At 33.9% G+C, this 19,978-nt stretch overlaps 1 protein-coding gene across 2 annotated transcripts in view; it reads left to right on the top strand.

The window, feature by feature from the left end:
* The window catches only part of LOC136030373 (RING finger and SPRY domain-containing protein 1-like), a 227,843-nt gene that overhangs the window by 185,769 nt on the left and 22,096 nt on the right, over positions 1 to 19,978 (top strand). For both annotated transcript variants that reach the window (XM_065709295.1, XM_065709296.1), the window contains exons 10-11: positions 10,979 to 11,134; positions 19,468 to 19,572. In XM_065709295.1, coding sequence (XP_065565367.1) covers positions 10,979 to 11,134; positions 19,468 to 19,572 — 261 coding nt within the window. The remainder of the gene's footprint in view (positions 1 to 10,978; positions 11,135 to 19,467; positions 19,573 to 19,978) is intronic.

The raw sequence follows: 19,978 nt of genomic DNA, 5'->3' as shown, positions 1-19,978 counted from the left end.
TTTGATTTGCCAGATTTAAGTATGAAAAATGATTTTTCTTAAACGAACCTCCCGTTGTTCCTTGTTTATACGTTGATTTTAGTAACATCCCATATCCTAGCTTTGATTTGGGGGGTTTCTTCTCCCAAAATAATAGTAGTCTCTTATAGAAACTTCAATTTAGTAAACTTGTTTCTTCGTGTTTCTCAAGATTTGGAGTGTTAGATTGTCAGAAGTGTAGGCATTGGATAAGTAAATCTCACACGTTTTTTTTTTCAAAAGTGATGCAACTTGAAGTTTAAATGTTTAGAAAAGCGGAAAATTGTTTTGGACAGTAGAACATTGCGCCATCAACATAGATAGTTTTTTTTTTTGCTGCAAGCAGTCCATTTTTCGTTTTACATTATGAAAATAAGTTTTTTTTTTGTTAGAATTTTATACATTAAGTGAAAATATATTGATGTGCAAATAAAGGGGGTAAAAATTAAAAAGTAAATTTAACGCCCTTTTTTGGCTTTGCGTCTAGGTGCCTTGCAAACAAAAACAAAGGAGAAAACGGAAAAATTAGACTAAACAGCTAAAACCTACAAAATAAATTTAAATGTGATAAAATTCAATACAACAATTTTTATTTATTTATATATAGATGTTATATTTACTATTTATAAATGAAAGGGTGGTATGGTCGATGAAATCATTTAATAATATTAAGATTTTTCCATCATTGGAATTTAAAAATTTGACTTAGTTGTTAAAAGAATTTAGCGAGCATTCATAAAACTTAGGGAATTTCATACCTTAAAATCATTTTACGAGGATCAGTGTCGGCTAACCGTCTCAAAGACAAAGAATCTGTTAGCGAGTTCTCTAAGGGGACTAGCTACCATCGAGAGCTGTGGTTTGACTATGAAATTTGATTGAAAAGACAACGAAATTTTATAGACCTTGTGTCGCCAAGGTGTTCATTCAAAGTGGGTTGCATCATAGGGGGCTCCGAAAGCTGCTAATTTCCTCAAATGATATTTACTTTTAGCTGAATTTTAGCATTTTCCTACCATGCATGCTAGAACTTTTTTAGGGACTGCGTTTTCTTGAACTTGAAAGCAAGTGTCCTACTTCGTTTAATTGGGAAACAACATGTACCTTTTCTAATGATGTAAGTTTAACTAGAACTGAATACGGTAAGACCGCCAAATCAATTCTACATATTTTGGTCACAAAAACTAAATAAGTTTATAATGGACGAAATAGGATAATCCATTAAAGTACTGAATCCTTTAAACATGGCAATTCATTTTTGAAAATCATTGATACTGAAAATAAGGCAACCTAGTGACAATCGAAGACTTTCAAAATAATACGCTTTCCTGTAATCTGTACATGCCTGATCACAGAGTTTTTTATGGCACTTGGTATCTACCAAGTGACATATAGCGATCGCAAATTCTGTCGGTCGGTCTGTCTGTCTCTCTGTCTGTCCCAGTTTTGCTAGTTTAGGCACTTCCAGATACGCTAGGACGATGGAATTTGGCAGGCGTATCAGGGACCGGACCAGATTAAATTATAAATAGTCGTTTTCCCGATCTGACCATCTGGGGGAGTGGAGGGCCGGTTAATTCGGAAAAATGGAAAAAATGAAGTATTTTTAACTTACGAACGGTTGATCAGATCTTAATGAAATTTGATTTCTGGAAGGATATTGTGTCTCAGAGCTCTTATTTTAAATCTTGACCGGATCTTGTGACATTGGGGGGAGTTGGGAGGGGGGAACCTAAAATCTTAGAAAACACTTAGAGGGGAGGGATCGGGATGAAACTTGGTTTGGAAAAATAAGCTGAAGTCCTAGGTACGTGATTGACATAACCGGAACGGATCCGGTCTATTTGGGGGAGTTGGGGGGATGAAGTTTAATTCTGAAAAATCAGAAAAAATGAGATATTTTTAACTTACGAAGGAGTGATCAAATCTTAATGAAATCTCATATTTTGAAAGACCTCGTAACTCAGATCTCTTATTTCAAATCCCGACCGGATCCAGCGTCATTGGGGAGGGGGAGTCGGGGGGACTGGAAATCTTGGAAAACGCTTAAAGCGGAGAGATCAGGATGAAACTTGGTGGGAAGAATAAGCACAAGTTTAAGATACGTGACTGACATAACCATGCCGGATTTGCTCTCTTTGGCGGAGTTGAGGGGGGGAAGTAATTCGGAAAAATTAGAAAAATCAGGTATTTGTAACTTAAGAACGGGTTATCAGATCTTAATGAAATTTGATATTTAGAGGGATCTTGCGCTTTAGAGCTCTCATTTAAATCCCGGCTAGATCCGATGACATTGGGGGGAGTTGGATGGGGAAACCGGAATTCTTGGAAAACGTGAAAATTGAGGTATCTTTATCGTAGGAATGGGTGATTGGATCTTAATGAAACTTGATATATAGAAGGATCTTATGTCCCAGATGCTCCATTTTCATTTCGAATTGGATCCGGGGACATAGGGGCTGGAGGGGGAAAACAGAAATCTTGGAAACCGGAAATCTTGGAAAACTCTTAGAGTGGAGAGATCGAGATGAAACTTGATGGGAAGAAGAAGCACAAGTTCCAGATACGTTATTGACATAATTGTAACGGATCCGTTCTCTTTGGGGGAGCTGTGGGTGTTAATTTGGAAAGATTAGAAAAATTGAGGCATTTTTAATTTAGGAACGGGCAACCGGATCTTAATGAAATTTGAAATTTAGAATAAACTCATGTTTCAGAGCTCTTATTTCAAATCCCAACCAGATCTGCTGACATTGGGGGGAGCTGTAGGGGGAAACCGGGAATCTTGGAAAACGCTTAGAGTGGAGAAATCGGGATGAAACTTGGTGGGTAGGATCAGCAAATGTCGTAGATACGTGATTGACGTCACCGGATCCGCTCTCTTTGGGGAGTTAGGGGGTGGGGTTCAGTGCTTTGTCGAGTTTGGTGCTTCTGGACGTGCTAGGACGATGAAAATTGGTAGGCGTGTCAGGGAGCTGGACAAACTGACTTGATAAAGTCGGTTTCCCCGATTCGACCATATGGGGACTGAAGGGAGATCCTAATGAATTTTGATATTTAAAAGGACCTCGTGACTCAGAGCTCTTATTAAATCCCGACCGGCATTAAGCCTCAGATTTTCCTTTTAAATCAATCAATTGATTCTTAGAATTTTGCTAGAGGTCATACCATATGAGCTCTTGGCTCTTGGCTCTTCTGGCCTCGTCACAAGTGCCATATGAGCTCTTAACTCTTGTTTTTCTCTTTTTTTTTCTTTTTTTTACTAATAACATTTATTCAAGAGCCAGTCACTACTCTCAAATTTATTTATTTTCTTTTTTTCTGTGAAATATGTATTGCCTGTCTTGTGTATTTGTTAGAAAACTTTTCTCAAATATATTTTGTTTTAGACACTTCTGTTAGCTTCTTTGGGTCATCTAGGGAAGCACCATAAGTTGTGTTTGAAGAAGCTTAGAATCATCTTCAAGAAATAGAAATCATAAATAAATGGTAGAAAAAAACCAGACTGCTGAATAATTGGAATTTTTTTTTATAAAATTACAACACACGAGCTCTTATGAGCCAAAGGTTTCTTAGCACGTATTTTGAATTTCTATAACAAAATAAAAGATTGTTATTCAAAATATTTTACGGAAATATTGGGAAGATTTGCTATCAAAGAATTCAAGGTCATCTAGCGACCATCCCCTATTCATCTGTGCTTTTTAATAATTGTAAACACCAGAAATTCCTCTAACAAGACGTGTACCAAAAGAGGCTAAAAATATCTTCCAGCAATACCGTTATTTTAAATGTGACCCAAAAGCCGTTTTTGAGAAATTTTGGCGAAATTTTGAAGTAAGCGGAATTTCCAATTCCATCTGTATTCTGATGCGTGCATTTTCAAGTATATCGTTTACATCATAACACTTTTGTTGCTTGGAAGGACAAGCAAGGTTATTATCCTCAGCTAATTAAAACAAGACTCATTGCACGCTACTCAACACACAAGAAACTAAATTGCTGAAGGAAGAAAGGAAAACAGAGAAAGAGGAAAAGACAAGAAGAAGGTAGAAAACAAAAAAATTAACAGCAAAGAAAATCAGGAAAATGCCTTGAATAGAATGACAACCCGGAGCGGGCTTCACATCAAAATCACTCACGAGAAAAGTCACAGGCAAATTTCTTTGCCCGTGATTTGGGAGCCGGAAGACTAGGCGTATTTTTCACACCCTCGGGCAATATATTCCACACATGGGGACCATAATGGCAAATCACAAAAATGCCCGAATGGTAACCCTAAAGTCATGAGTTAAGTTTTCAGCTTTTCTTGTATTATGATCATGACGGTCTCTATTAAAAGTAGAAAGATTTTCAAAAGCATGTGATTCAAATATTTATACAGGGAAATCGCGACTTGGTAATCTCGAATTCGGGTACATCCATTAACTTATTCTTTTTAAGTTGCTCATAAACAGGAACCTCATCAGAATCATTTCTTTCCGATCATAATTTTACAGCTCTATTATGAAGTTTTTGCACTATTTTCAAATTTTTCTACAAAATTAGTTGCCCACATAGACCATTCGTAGCTAATGTATGGACAAAATATAAAATAATAAATCATTTTTAGAATCTTTTTGTGGACTAAATTTTGAATTCTTCGCATCACCCCAAGATCTCTGCTTAATTTTTCAGCTATTGCACTTGAATGGTTTTTCCACGACAGGTTCTCAGTAATTATAAACCCCAAATACTTCATTTTTGCTACTCTTTTCATCACATTTCCTTGAACCGTGATTTGATCATTTCCAGCACTTGACGAAAACCTAGAAAATATCACGAAGAAATTTTTGGAAAAGCTTAGGGCTAACAGATTTTCTTGAAAAAAAGATAGAGATTCAGAAACTGCATTTTGGATTTTATTATGCAAAACATCAATTGAAGGTGCTACCAAGAAGAGCAAAGTCTCATCTGCAAACAGGATGACACCAGCCTCCGACAGGTAATGCTTCACTCGATCAATGAAAATGATGAAAAGGAGGGGTCCAAGGATTGACCCTGGGACTTCGCACTCTATTTTCTTTGTTGAAAATAAAAATGATCCATTCTTAACTGTCTGATACCGGTTGTGTAGATCCGATGAAAACCACTCTAGGCTTGAACCCTTCACCTCAATCAAGTCAAGAGCTTGAATAAGCTCTGAGTGGTCCGCCGTATCAAACGCTTTTTTCATATCCAAAAAGACATCTGCGGTTACGAGACCAGATGCATCACTAACCCAATCGAACAATTTCAGAACTGCCATATTTGTGGATAGCCCTTCTCTGAATCTAAATTGGTTTTCCATTAGAATTGTATTCTTCTCAATATAATAGCTTAACTGGGTATGTACCGCTTTCTCATATAACTTCATGCATCATCTTCGATTTCATGGGTCATCTTTTCCCCTCCTTTATGAAGAGGAACCACTCTTGCAATCTTTAGTGCTTCCGGGAAAACTCCAAGATCCAGGAATCATACCGCTTTCCGTTCTGAATATCTTGCAAACTCAAAGGATTTTTCTCTTGTAGGCTGCCTCTCAAAAACAGATCCAAAACTTGCAGATGTGTGTATGTTAGTCCGAGCTTGATCGCAAAGTCTTTCTCCTTTATTTGCAATATAACCACAAAGAAATTAAGCCATGTATTGAGAATCAGTAAGACGAAATCCCCACAAAGGTGGCATGGACTGTAAAGAGGGTGATCATGAAACAAAGTTTTTTATCATTAAACTATTACGCATTTAAACACATAATAATTAAGACATTTACCCATCAAAATAGAAAAAAAGAGATAGGAAATAGAGAAAGAGAGTTCATTTAAATATGAGAAAACCTACAACTGAAATCAGGCGATGCAGGACTTCACAGACCTGGCGAAAGAAAAGTAATAGTAAAAGCAAATTCAAAAAGATCCACATTTAACAAACAACAGATTGAAATTAATCTATAGAAAATGTGATTATCAAACAATAATAATATGATGATGACAGATAAGATGAAATGATCAAAATGCTTCTCTGATTCAATGCACAATAATTTAGATAGTGTTAAAAATGATTTGTAGTGCGATTTTGGCGGCACAGCGGCTTTAACATTGAATGGCATAAGGATGTAGTTGATGATTTCGAATATTGTGACACGAATATTGTACAATGTTGACGACGGTGGGAGTATGATTTATCATTACCTCCACAAAAATTATATTTTTGCATTAGGTACTGATGTTTTAAAACCCGTGGTTGACTCTTCAATGCATATACCAAAGTATTTCAACTAGTTTAATCCTTTATTTTCTCTGCTGCTTGAATTGTGATCTGTTGTTGTGGTCCTTCGCTAAGCCTTCAGCTAGTTGGAACGAACAGCTGTCTCAAGGCCCACCTAATTTCCCCAAGACCCTGAGGTCATTTTTCCCAATGCTTAAGCAATAGTCTTACTTTTTTACTCGTGCTTGTGGTGACAATCTGCCGTACCCATTCCTGCCATCAAGGATCTCAGATGCTTGTTGTGTCCATGCTGAACGCTTTGCTGCCGTCTGCTCTGCGAGTGAAACCCACTGGTTTGATTCCATTAGTTGCCTGGTCGCTTTTGTCATTCTGGAACAGGGTTTTCGGATAGGGGATACGGGAAACTTTATGGCCCATCTCCCTCCTCTGTCCCTAGGGTACCTGTGTTGAGAACTTATTCCAAGTACATGATCAACTCAACGCAATCTAGGCTTGAAAAAAAAAACAGATTTAATAATAACCAATAGATCAATGTTTCACCTTTTGGTTACATAACCAAACCAATAGACTTTCTCATTTGATTATCCCATTTTCTCAATAGATTATCCCATGTCAATGTTACATTGGGTCCTATATAGTTCATACGCAGACAGCTACAATATTAAAGTCAACAAGGAATAATTGATTGATAAAGCAAAATGCATTACGATTATAAGCTAAACCTCCCAGGTCAGAAAGAAAAATGTCTCTAAAGGAAACGCTTTTATTCCAATTGGTTGAAGGCTATTACTTATATCTGGCAATTTGATAACCAGGAAAGCATAACTCCTAAAGAGATTATATTAAGGTTAAGCTTGGGTAATTCAAATTCTGTTTTATAGCTCTCAAAAAAGTAGTATGTCGACTTTGTTTGAGCTTTGAGTTTGAAAAGGAGGCAAAGTTTTCATTGAAAAGCTAAGAGCGGAAATAAGTCGGGGCGAGCGGAAAATGTTATGAATTAAGTAATGAAACATAAAACTAACATAATTAACACAAATAAGTGCTATATTGCCACCCCTTAAACCTCCTGAAAGAATGAGTAATATTATTGCTGTACTAAAAATAGATTGTTTCAATCAAAATTCTGTTTAATCAGTGGATTTTCTGTGGGTTTTAAAGGAACACCTTTAAAAGGAAGAAGAAAGTGACAAAAATAAGGGCTTATTTAATTTTCTGAACTAGAATAATTACCTATTATACTGATAGAATTACATAGGTTGTTACAAGCATGGATTTGCACAGAGGGGGGCTCGGAGCCCAGGCCTCACCCTGAAATCCTTAATTTTAATAAATTTCTGAGTGTTTCTTCATCAAAATTTCAAATAAGATTTTATGTATTATTACCCTCCACCCCCTCGAAAAAAATCCTGCCTTAGTGCCAGGTTACATGTAAACTAAGTGGAAAAAAGAATTCTGGAAGTATAAGCAATCTTTACTGTAAGCTTTCTGATAGTGTTAATAATATGATAAGAACAAAAACCCTAAAAATACCTCTTTGTTTTTAACAAAGTGCATATGACACTATTCTTTTGGGGGATTTGAGGACGGTAACACAACACTTTTTGCCGTAATTTCTGTTCGTTTAAAGCCTTGCTTTATTGTTCATAGCTATTTAACTTCCTTTTAAGTTTCGTTTCTTTTTTCATAGTAATTTCTCCCCGTTTGAAGTTTTAAGTTCAGTTTTACTTTTTCAGGCACCAACTCTCTTTTATGCAGCTATTTTCTATATATATATATATATATATATATATATATATATATATATATATATATATATATATATATATATATATATATATATATATATACATATATATATATATATATATATATATTTATAATACATACTAAATAAAGAGGTAAAGGATGTGGCACTCGACACTTAAGGTCTGAACTGGTGGTGATGATCTTCGTCTCAAGGCCCTTCAGCTCTGAAGTGCAATGGGGGGATAAGGACCAGCCATCCTGTGAAAAAGACTATTTAATTAATTACTTAAATTTCAGTTTTTAAACTACATTTCTTTACTTGTGCATGAAGAACTTGGGGCAGCCTTCCTCATATCTAGGGCAATTTCTATTCTTTTTAAGATTTAGCCTTAGTCTTCCCATTTATCTAAAAATTCTACTATTTTTTATCAAATATAAAAGATTTAGGGTTGAACTATCTTTCGTTTTCTTTTCCTTGTGCTTCAATCATCTGTTTTCTGGCTGGTTGACTCTATTGTCAACTTGGAATCTCAAGGGTAAATGTAGTAGCTCTTAATGAAGAGTCCTTCAATTCTTCCGATTTTGTGAAATCGAAAATTTTCCTGATAGGCATTGCTTTAGCATTGATAGCTTTTCTTAGGGTCAATCTTTCAGAAATTTCTTGTTCAGTTTCTAAGTTGGTACTAGATCTCCATTTGAAAAGAATTTTTATCGACCAATCTGTTCTTCTCCACTCTTATTAACTAATCATTCCCTGTGAATTGATTTGAATAGGAAGCTTGCTGGCTATACAGGTATTTAAACCATTATCTGGTAGAAATTTTATGAAAATTTTATTCAGTTTTCTGCATAGTTCCCTGTTTTATTGTATCACCCTACCAATGCCTTTGTAGCTGGGAAATACCGTCAACGAAGAATTATAATTGACAGCTCTTCAACCAACTCTAGAGGAATTCTCCTGATCATTAGTTTAATGATCAGGCATCCCTGTGTGCACAGTCGCCATCTGTAAATGAAAAACAAAACAGAAATAACTTTTTGTCCAAAATTGGAGTGATTTTTTTAATTTCGGTGGTTTTTTTTTTTTTTAATCTCTATTAAACTTAGTCTAGCTAGTAATTTTTTTATGCCAAGGTCCTATCTGAATGTACAGAATTATAATATTTTTTCATATTTTTCCTTTAGTTGGTCATTTTTTTAGGGGGGATTGACGACCTTAGTCCTTACCCCTAGAATGCAAGGCCTTGTTAACCTTCCAACTACTAGTAGCCTTTCAAGAAGTAACACACATTTTGATGTCGATCGAAGTTAATTAATGCCCTATATTTTATTTAATAAATTGCGATGTCGAATTAAATATGTCAATTTATAAGTATCTACAAAACAATTCAATGGGGCAACGTCCTGAATTCCTGTGAAACCCGGGGCCGAACAATTTTTCTATCCATGCTCCCATCTCCTGTCTTCTTGGTCCTAGCTAATTCACCTTCTAGTTTTTTTTTTATAGAGTCCAGCATAAATTATGGAAAGAGGTAATAAGAAATAGAAAACACCATATTGGGACTAATTTTAGTTTTGTATCGTCTCTATTGAATTTGCATTGGCTCGTTTCACAGCTAGACTAAATAATAGAGAAAATGTGTAATTTTTTCGAAGGGTGTGGGATAGTTTGAGGACGTAACCACCCTCAAGACGATCCTTGAAATGCCGAAACTTAAAATGATTCTATAGGGCCTTAAATTTTCACTTTTAATAAACCAGAACTGAGGCTCAGCAAATATTATGAGCCCTTTCCCAGTAGTCTTCTAAACACTTCTACCTAGAAATGAATGTTTCAGAGGCTATTTCTGCTCAACTCTGCAAAACAAACAACGGAGACAATTCGTAAAGAATGCTCTTCATGTTCTGGTTTTAATGTACCCGAGGAAATAATCCCTTGTGAAGGAATTTTCAATGATATTTTAGAGTTTGCTTACAAACTTGGTTGTAGAGAATTTACTCAAATAATATGGTAATGTTGGCAGAATTTACATCTAAAACATTATTTAGTATTCGATCTCAATTGGCTTGATAACAAAATAATTTAGTTTGCTAAAAATAATTTTAATTTAATAAAAAAATAATAATTATAAAAAATAATGACAAAAGGGATTATATATATAATAATATATATTAAATATAAATAATAATAATGAAATAATTTACAAAAAATAATTTAATAAAAAATAAGTCATTTAAAAACAATTTTAACATTTTCTGTCTACTTTTAGTACTAGTCCTTATTTTAAAGGGAGTCTTACAACAGAAACTGGAGGATTAAAGCTAAAATATGTTTAGAATCATAAAACTTCGACTGAGCCATATTGGCTTCTCACAGATTAAAATTAAGTTTTCCGAAACAAAATTCCTTATTGGACCAGAGTGTCAAAAATAAAATAAAAGAATGAATCAAATTGATCTTACAAGAGGAGAAAACATTGACTCCATCGAATTTTGAATCATTTAAAGTTTGTTTTTCTGGAAAAAAAAATTTGCCCTGTGTTTTCTCTCTCTCTCCTCTCTCTCTCTCTTTTTCTCTCCACTCTCTCTCTCCTCTCTCTCTTTTTCTCTCCTCTCTCTCTCTCCTCTCTCTCTCTCTCTCTCTCACGATTAGAATCTTAAAACTTGCGATAAAGTCCCTCTCTCTCACGATTAAAATATGTACCATTCGGTTTCATATATATTTTGCATGCCTTGTACTCATCTGTTATAACTTTTCTTAAAGTCAAAATAGTCCGGTTAATTTCCGCTGCATTTTTCTTCTTTTTATCAGATATTATGTTTACGTATTCCATTTCTATCTTCCTTTACCTGCATAGATTTTTTTTTCAAATGAACAGTGCAATCCCACTAAAGATAAAAAACTGAGTTTAAATCCGGCTTTTATGTGACAATTCTAGGAGTTTTCTCAAATAAATTATGTTTCCAGGACGGAAGTTTTTGCGGCTGTAAGTCTAATGGCATATCAACAGGCTGTTTTTAATTTTGGTGACAAGAAATTTAGCTATCCTCCAGACAGCAAATCATTCAAGACTTTCAATGCCTCTGCAATTCTAGAACCAAATGAAAAACTTATTTTACCAAGGTAGGTAACCATTAAGATAGGTAGCCCAAAGTAGGTAATCCTTAAAACCGAAAAGAGGCGAAAAAACAGTTGTTGTTTTATGAGTGTAAAAATTAAAAAAAAATAAGTTTTTCAAATGAAAGTAAAGAGTGACGTTAAATTGAAAACGAACGGAATTATCCCGTCTATCGTGTGTATTTAAAAAAACAAGTTTTCCAAATCAACACGTCCAAAGAGCTTGTCGCTTGAGATAAAGTCTTTCAAACAAGTACCTTAAACGGCCACTAGGACAATTCCTCTTCAAATCAAAATAAAGAGCCACATTGAAATTGAAAACTAACAAAAATTATCCTGTGTATTTAAAAAAACAAGTTTTTCAAATGAAAGTAAAGAGCGACGTTAATACAGTTTAAATACTCCAGTTTCTTCAATGATACTTTTTATGTTCGAAAGGGTAGGTGGCACAAACGCCACTAGGGCATTCATTAAAATAAAGAATGACGTCTTAAGATTTTTTCGCTTGTATTATTCCAAGAGCTTGACGCTTGAGATAAAGTCTTTCAAAAAAAATACCTTTAAAGGTCATTAGGACGATTCCTGTTCAAAACAAAGTAAAGAGCGACGTTAAAACTGAAAACGAACAGAAACTATCTTGTGTATTTAAAAAAAGAAGTTTTTCAAATGAAAGTAAAGAGCGACGTTAAAACTGAAAACGAACAGTATTATCCTGTATATTTTAAAAAACAAGTTTTTCAAATCAAAGTAAAGAGCGATTTCAAAGCTGAAAACGAACAGAAATTATCCTGTGTATTTAAAAAAAAAAAACAAATTTTTCATATGAAAGTAAAGAGTGACGTTAAAACTACAGTTTAAATACCACAGTTTCCTAAACATACTTTTAATATTCCAAAAGGGTAGGTGGCACAAACGCCGCCAGGACATTTGTAAAAGTAAAGAGCGACGTCTCAAGAGCTTTTTGCTTGAGATTAAGTCTTTCAAACAAGTACCTCAAACGGTAATTAGGGTATATATTACTTGCGAACCTGTTGTAGAGTTCAGTTATTATTGGTACTTGCTGCTCTTCTCTTATAGTTGATTACCACAAACTGTTTAATAAGTAATTTGCTAATATTAGATAAGACCCATTGGTTTTGTTTTAGTATCCCCATTTTTTGTTAGAAAATGAAATAAAATTCTAGAAACTAGGCTACTTTAAATCATTCTAAATACTTATGTATTCCTAACTGTGGCGTGCTTCATTTCAACCCCCTCCCTAATGGACAATTGTATAGCCTAAATTGTATACACTTAATGAATTTCAATATTGCGAGTCTTTTCTTCCCGTCACTTGTTTACCGTTTGTCGTTAAATTAATAAGAAGAAAAGAATGGCGCTGTTGAAAATTCAATGAGTGCATATAATTTGAGCTACATGTTTGTCCATTAGGGAAGGTGGAGTGGTCTGTATATAGAAATGACATAAGTAAGTATTTTTAAAGTAGTGTCCAGAATTTTACTGTTTCCTTATAAAGAATGAGATTACTAAACCCATACCGAATTATTCCCAAAAAATGAATTGGCTGAAAAACTCCCAAAAAAGCTCAAATGGGCTGAAATCAAACTACACGGTAAAGCTTAAAAACACAACAAAAAAATGATTATTATAAGATTTGAAAAATAATACTTGGTTATATGTTACGATTACATAAAAAAAAAACTAGTTTTTCTAACTGAAAGTAACGAGCGACATTAAAACTTAAAACGAACAGAAATTACTCCATTGGGTTGTCCCCTCCGCAATCCCTCGCTCTTTATTCTAACGCTTTTAATTGTTTTAAAAAGCAGAATTGTGGTAAAGAGTCAAACTTCAGCGTAAAGAGCGAAGGATTGCGGAGGGGACAACCCATTTCATATACGGAGTAATTTCTGTTCGTTTTAAGTTTTAATGTCGCTCCTTACTTTCAGTTAGAAAAACTAGTTTTTTTTTATGTAATTTCTGAACGTTTTTGAATTAATGCATGTTTGATTTTGGCTCTCCACACATAAATTATTAAAATGAAATTTACATTTTAATTCCTTTTTTGGCTAAATGGCTTTCTCTTAGTTCTGATCAGACAATTTTGAGAAATAAGGGATGGGGAAGGAGGCCTAGTTGCCATGCAATTTTTCGGTTACACAAAAAGGCAACTATAAATTTTAATTTTTAACGAATTTTCTTATTAGTAAAAAATATACGTAACTTAAGAATTAACTTACGTAACAAACTTTTATATTCTTAAATTTTTATTATGTATATGAGGGGGTTTGTACCCTCGTTAATACCTCGCTCTCTACACTAAATCGTAAGTTTTGGTCCGATTCTTTAAGAATGACCCCTGAATCAGAAAGGCCGTAGAATAAATAGTTGAAATTACTAAAATACTATAGCATAAAGAGCGAGGTATTTATCTCCTCCTAAATACCTCGCTCTTTATGCTAAAGTATTTTGAGAACCCCTCATATGCGTAATAATCTCTGTTCGTTTTAAGTATCAATGCTACTCCTTACTTTCAATTGAAAAAATTATCCATGTTTATTTTTTCATTGTTTTTTTTATAGTAATTTTAGAAAATCCTGCGCCCTTTTCATTGAATTTTTCTTCCCCCATGACATATTTCTCCAAGGAAAGCTCCTCCCACATAGCCCCCTCCCCTCAACCCCACCCCCAAAACAAAAAAAAAACCCTAAAAACGACTGTACACTTCCCAATAACCATTATTATATGTAAACACTGGTCGAAGTTTGTAACTTGTAGCCCCTCCCCCAGGGACTGTGGGGGAGTAAGTCATTCCCAAAGACATAGTTATTATGGTTTTTGACTATGTGGAACAAAATGGCTATGTCAAAGTTTTGATCTGTTGACTTTGGAGAAAAAATGAGCGTTGGAGGGGGCCTAGGTGCCCTCCAATTTTTTGGTCGCTTAAAAAGAGCACTAGGACTTTTCATTTCCGTTAGAATCAGCCCTCTTGCAACATTCTAGGACCACTTGGTCGATACGATGACCCCTGGGGAAAAGAGAAAAAAAAACAACAAACAAATAAACACGCACCTGTGATTTGTCTTCTGGCAAAAAATACGAAATTCCACATTTTTGTAGATAGGAGCTTGAAAATTTTGCTACAGGGTTCTCTGATACGCCGAATGCAATGGTGTAATTTTCGATTCTGTGACTTTTATGGGGTGTTTTCCCCTATTTTTTAAAATAAGACAAATTTTCTCAGGCTTGGAACTTTTGATGACAACGACCAAATTTAATGAAACTTATATATTTAAAATCAGCATGAAAATCCGATTCTTTTGATGTATATTTTAGCATCAAAATTTCGTTATTTAGAGTTTCGTTTACTATTGAGTCGGGTCGCTCCTTACTACAGTTCGTTACCACGAACTGTTTGATGTTGGTTTTCTTTAATTTTCAGCGTATTATTGAGGTACAGAGGTGTCGGTTGAGGAAGGGCTTTGGAGGTTATCCTCCCCTCAATGTTCAAAATATATTGCATTGTGCGTAAAGAATGGTTAGAACAGGAGATCGGAGTAAAAGGGGCGTTGACCTGCCAAAAATTGTCGATTATTACAGATCCCTCCTCCTCTGAAAATGGAGTAAAATGAAGCTGTAAATCTGCTAAGTTATTGTATTCTTATAATAAGATATATTAAACAAGATATTTCTTATTACCTTGATTGGGCACAATATTCAGTTACTTACAACTTCAGGCTCTTAAAAATATACAACTCTAATTATACATAAAGTGGAATACTTGAATTTATGAGATAAGACGTTTCAAGTCAGATTGAAGCAACCTCTCTTTCTTGTATTTATTTGAATCTTTAAAACTGACTCTATTCAAAATCGTCTTTTCATAAGCAGTTTTTTGTAAGAATTGTACTATTCTTGATCATTAATAGACCCAACTGCTTTCTATATCTCTATCTTTCTCTCTTTCTCTCTCTCTCTCTCTCTCTCTCTCTCTTTCTCTCTCTCTCTATCTTTTTCTACACATGCTTATACGTATATATATATATATATATATATATATATATATATATATATATGTATATATATACATTTATATTTCTATCAATGAGAGATACCCTTTGTATCATCCATGGTTCATTTCCGTAACTGTGGCACATGCCACCTGTTGCTTACAACTTTGTTGTAACTTGTTTTGCCTCAAGGACTTGTTTTAGTTTTGATAAGATTGATGTTTTATTAAGTATTGTTAACTTATTATAAATATATTTATATTCTTTCAAATAAAATAATATTATTGGGTAAAAAAGATAGAGAAAGAAGTTTCTTTACGTTTGCCGATCTCTCTTTACATCTTTCGGAACTTAACAATTGCAATAGAGATTAAAGAATGCTTGTGTATATGCAATTTTCTGCACGTTAACTTGTCTTTTCTAAATACAAATAGTGTCTTTAAAAGAATGTAGGTTTGGTTTCCTCAGTGCTTCCTTAATGAATTAATTAAAAATTACAAGTAAGAGCTTAAAATACTATTGTGTTTACCAAGGCTAAAATTATTCAACTCTTTAATTTTCAGATAATTAAAATCTTTGCTTATTTACTTTGCGTCTAAAAATACAATTTTGTTCCGAAATGTTTTTGCATCAAATTAAAACAGACTTTATTGAATTACAACGTTAGTTTTCAAATAAAATAGGAAAAACTTTAAGCAATTTTAAAAAGAGCCTAACAAAGTTAGACATATAACTGAGATGCCATAAAAGATAAAAACAAATCATTTGAAAATTGAAAAGACTCAGGAAAGAAGAAAAGTAGACTGTATTTTGTATTTAATAAATATTATACAGTTTATAATTTGCATATGATTTTGACTTTATAAACTACTCTAAGGTTAAATAATTTATTAATACTTAGATTTAAAATCTTAAATTCTTAAGCTTCAAACGTTGAGGGAAAAATGGCAAGGCTGGTTTGGAAGGTGTTTTGCCAAAAGAGTTTTATTATTCTCCTTATCAAATATTGCATTTTTTTTTGGGGGGAGGGGACATATTTTTCTGCTTTGATCTCCCTTGTAGGTCCCTTTACCTGCTTATTATTGAATTAAATATCTATAAATCGATTTTGTTTTGTTAGTAATCTTTTTTTTTTTAATTGGTGCAAACCTCTTAGGTCTTGGCAAAAACTTATATCTAATAATTTCGTAAAGTGCTGTAAATTCAAGAACATTTAATAAATAAAATTGATTCTCTATCTACCACCATGTTTCTCTACTACATTGGTATTACTTTAAACTAGGTAAAATCATAGGCAGCGCTATAACACTGCCTAAGTAAAGAGCGATGTGGGCACAATGTATTATTTGTTACTATGGCACTTCGTATAGAAGGACTTGTCGTAAAAACTTCGGAAGGAGCTCGTTCGATGGAAATTGGACGTTCTGGCACCCTTTTTAAGAGTCAAAAGTGATCGAAAGACAACTAGCCTCTCTCCCAGGTCTTCTTTTTTTCGGATAATGAATCCGAACAAAATTTTGAAAAAGCTATTTTGTTTAAAATAGTAATATAACTATGCCTCCAGGGTTGACAAAATCCCCCAGAGCTTGGGCATAAGGGTTGTAAGTTGTGCCTGGGGGTATATAAGGTTTTTTATAGAATGGTTGGTCGTATAAACTTTGAAGGAGACTCATTTGATTGAAAATTAAAAGTTCTGGTCCTCTTTTTAAGATTCGAAAGTGATCAGAGGGGAAATAGTACCGCGTCCTCTTTTCCACAAATGCATCCGATCAAAATTTCGAGATAGTAATTTTGTTCGAAATAGTCCAAAGTTCATTTAACGGTGCTTTGACGCAAACCCCCGGAGGCCGGGACAGGGGTTGTAATTCATGCCCCGGTGGCATATAAGTCTTTATTAAAATTGAAAGTTTTAGTGCCATTTTTAAGATTCAAAAGCGATTGGGGGGAAACCAGCCCCTCCTCCACACCCATCATTCCCCGAAACACATTCAATCAAAATTCTGAGACAGCTTTTTGTTCAGCATAACTGAAAGGTCTAGTAATTATGTCTTTGGGGATGTCAACCCCACCACAGCTCTAAGGGCAAGGGCTGTAATTGAGGCAAATCCTCCATTGTTGACATATTTCATATGTTATTGAGAAAGATGGGCAGGTTTTACTTTTACTTTCCAAAAAGACGAAACACATTCAGGTGAACCTTTAAGAGAATATTGAGGAGAGTGTTGAACTAAATTAAAACAGGTTATGTATATATCAGCTGCCATAAGGGCGTGACTCAGGAACGACTGAGTATATTAATTTGGAACTTTCAGGAATGATAAGGGAGATAATCAATTGACCAAAAAGGAAGTATCTGTACGCTACTACTACTATTACAATTACTACTACTGCTAATACTACTACTACTACCACTCCTACCAGGAAAACTACTGCTTCTCTAGAGATTACCACCATGGCTAAGGATATCGAAATGAACGTATGAGGAAATGTTGAGGAGAAAGTTGAGCTAAATCAGTCCATACTATGTGCTTACAGATTGTCAAAAGGGTGTATCAGCAGTATTTTTAGAATGGCTTACTACATCAACTTGAAACTTCCAGGGCATCATGAGGGGGATGTTCAACTGACCAAAAGGCAACATGAACATGCTAATACTGCTAGTATGACTGCCGCTGTTATTGTTACTACTACTACTACTATTATTACTTCTGCTACTAAAACTAAGGTTATTAAAGCGAAAAACTTGAGGAATATTGAAAGACTATTGAACTAAATCGAAACATACTATGCGCATACAGGTTGTACAGAGGGTATATTAGCAATACTTCAAAAACGGTTTATGGTATTAAGTTGAAACTTTCAGCGTGTGTTGAGGGGGATATTGAATAAAACCAGTAGTGCCTTGTGCATGGTTTTACTAGTGCTACAACTGCTACTACAACTATTGCTGCTGCACGAGATAAGTTTATTAAGGTGAAGCTTTCAAGAAATATTTAGGTGGATGTTAAACTAAATCAAAACTAACTATGAGCATGTAGATTGTCAAGTGGGTGATAGCAATAGCTCAAGGACAGCTTATATTATTAAGTTGGACCTTTCAGGGTAGGCTGTGGAGGATTTTGAACTAGCCACAACGCACTATCTCTATACTTTTAATGCTGCTACGATGGTTGCTGTAACTAAGGACACTAGGGGTCTTTATATTCTCAAAAGGGTGTATCTTTTTAAAATTGTTTTCTCCGACATACAAATAACAAGCAAAACTATGGATTCTTATAGAAAAGGCAAAAAGACTTAAAATATTATTTTCTTTTTCAGGGAAAACGACTATGTCAGTAAAAAACAAACAGAAATTAACTTAAGAAACTTTTTTCACAAAATGAGTTTTTCAAAAAAAGTAAAGAGCTCCATTAAACCCAAAATGAACAGAAATAAAGTTAAATAATCTTCCAAGCGCAAAATACCACAAATCACTATCACAAAATAAATGAAACCCAAAACGAACAGAAATCACAATAAATAACCGACTCAAACTCAAAACGAGCAACATGGCCTGACACCTTCTTATGCCTTCTGAAGTCCAAAACATAATTTACGCTTCACTGAAAAAAATGAATATGGATTGGCAGTTTAATATGCATATAGTGATATTTATCCTTGATGTCTTAATAATTTATTAAAGTTAATAAAAGTGAAAATGTTTAAAATGTGTTTAGTTTTCAGTAAAATGCAAATTATGTTTATACATCCGTAAATAAATAGTTAAACTTAATCTAGATACTTTTATTAAAGAGTGGAATGAAGAGACAAGGATCATTAGCTAGGAGATTCGCTTCGAGACGTCTTCTCTTTTATTTGCTGAAGCACGTTCTCCTTTTCCCTATTTATTTTATTTATTCTTATTCCATTCTATTATTTCTATTATCCTATTTCTTTTATTTATTTTATTTTCTTCTATAATATTCTCGCTTTTACAATATATTCTATAATGTCTTTAATTATATTTCTTTTATAATTTTCAAGGGTATAATATATAATGGAGTGCGTTTTAAGACCTTAGAATATTATAGACACCAAATTACATTCTTTAATCAATTTCTATGTGCCTTTTCTTTGTGGGCAGAATATGTTTTATTTAGCCGATATAGCCTTTATATTTCTCTATGGCAGATTTGTGTAGAATAGAAAGATTGAACAGGGATCATTAACTAAGAGATTCTCTGCAAATAAATAGTTAGAATAGTTTACTATTTTAGTTTTTCTCCAAACAAAAACTAGAAGGGGGATAGAAGATGCAAGCCTATAAGTAGCTTCAGTTTTGTTTTTTAGGCCAATCAAACTTGAATTAATTCGTAACGCTACCGTACCTGAGGATTGTTGTGCTTTGTGCTGCGAAAGAAAAGCAGATACGCTGCTTAGTCCGTGTTTGCACAGGTAAGTTATTGTTACCTTCAGAGTTGTACATATGCTGAATTACTCATTATTTATACATGTATAGAGAAATCTAAGGAGGTACAAAAAAAATACAATTTTTTGTTTTTTATTTTTTTTTAAATACAAAAGAAGTAAATTACTACTTTATTTTAAAAAAAAATACTAACTTAAAAAACTGTTTCTACAAAATGAGTTTTTCAAAGAAAATTAAATAGATCCATTAAACCAAAAATGAGCCGAAATAAAGTCAAATAATCTTCCAAGCGTAAAATACCACAAATCAGCGTCAACAATTAAATGAAACCCAAACGAGAAATCACAATAAATAATCGACTCAAACTCAAAACGAGCAAACATTAACATGAGTAGGCCTGGTACCTCCTTAGGATTTCTGAAGACCAAAACA

Source organism: Artemia franciscana, chromosome 8 (genome assembly GCF_032884065.1).
Source record: "Artemia franciscana chromosome 8, ASM3288406v1, whole genome shotgun sequence".
NCBI lineage: Eukaryota > Metazoa > Arthropoda > Branchiopoda > Anostraca > Artemiidae > Artemia > Artemia franciscana.
The sequence above is the reverse complement of the archived record's forward strand: the minus strand, read 5'-3'. Positions and strand labels throughout refer to the sequence as shown.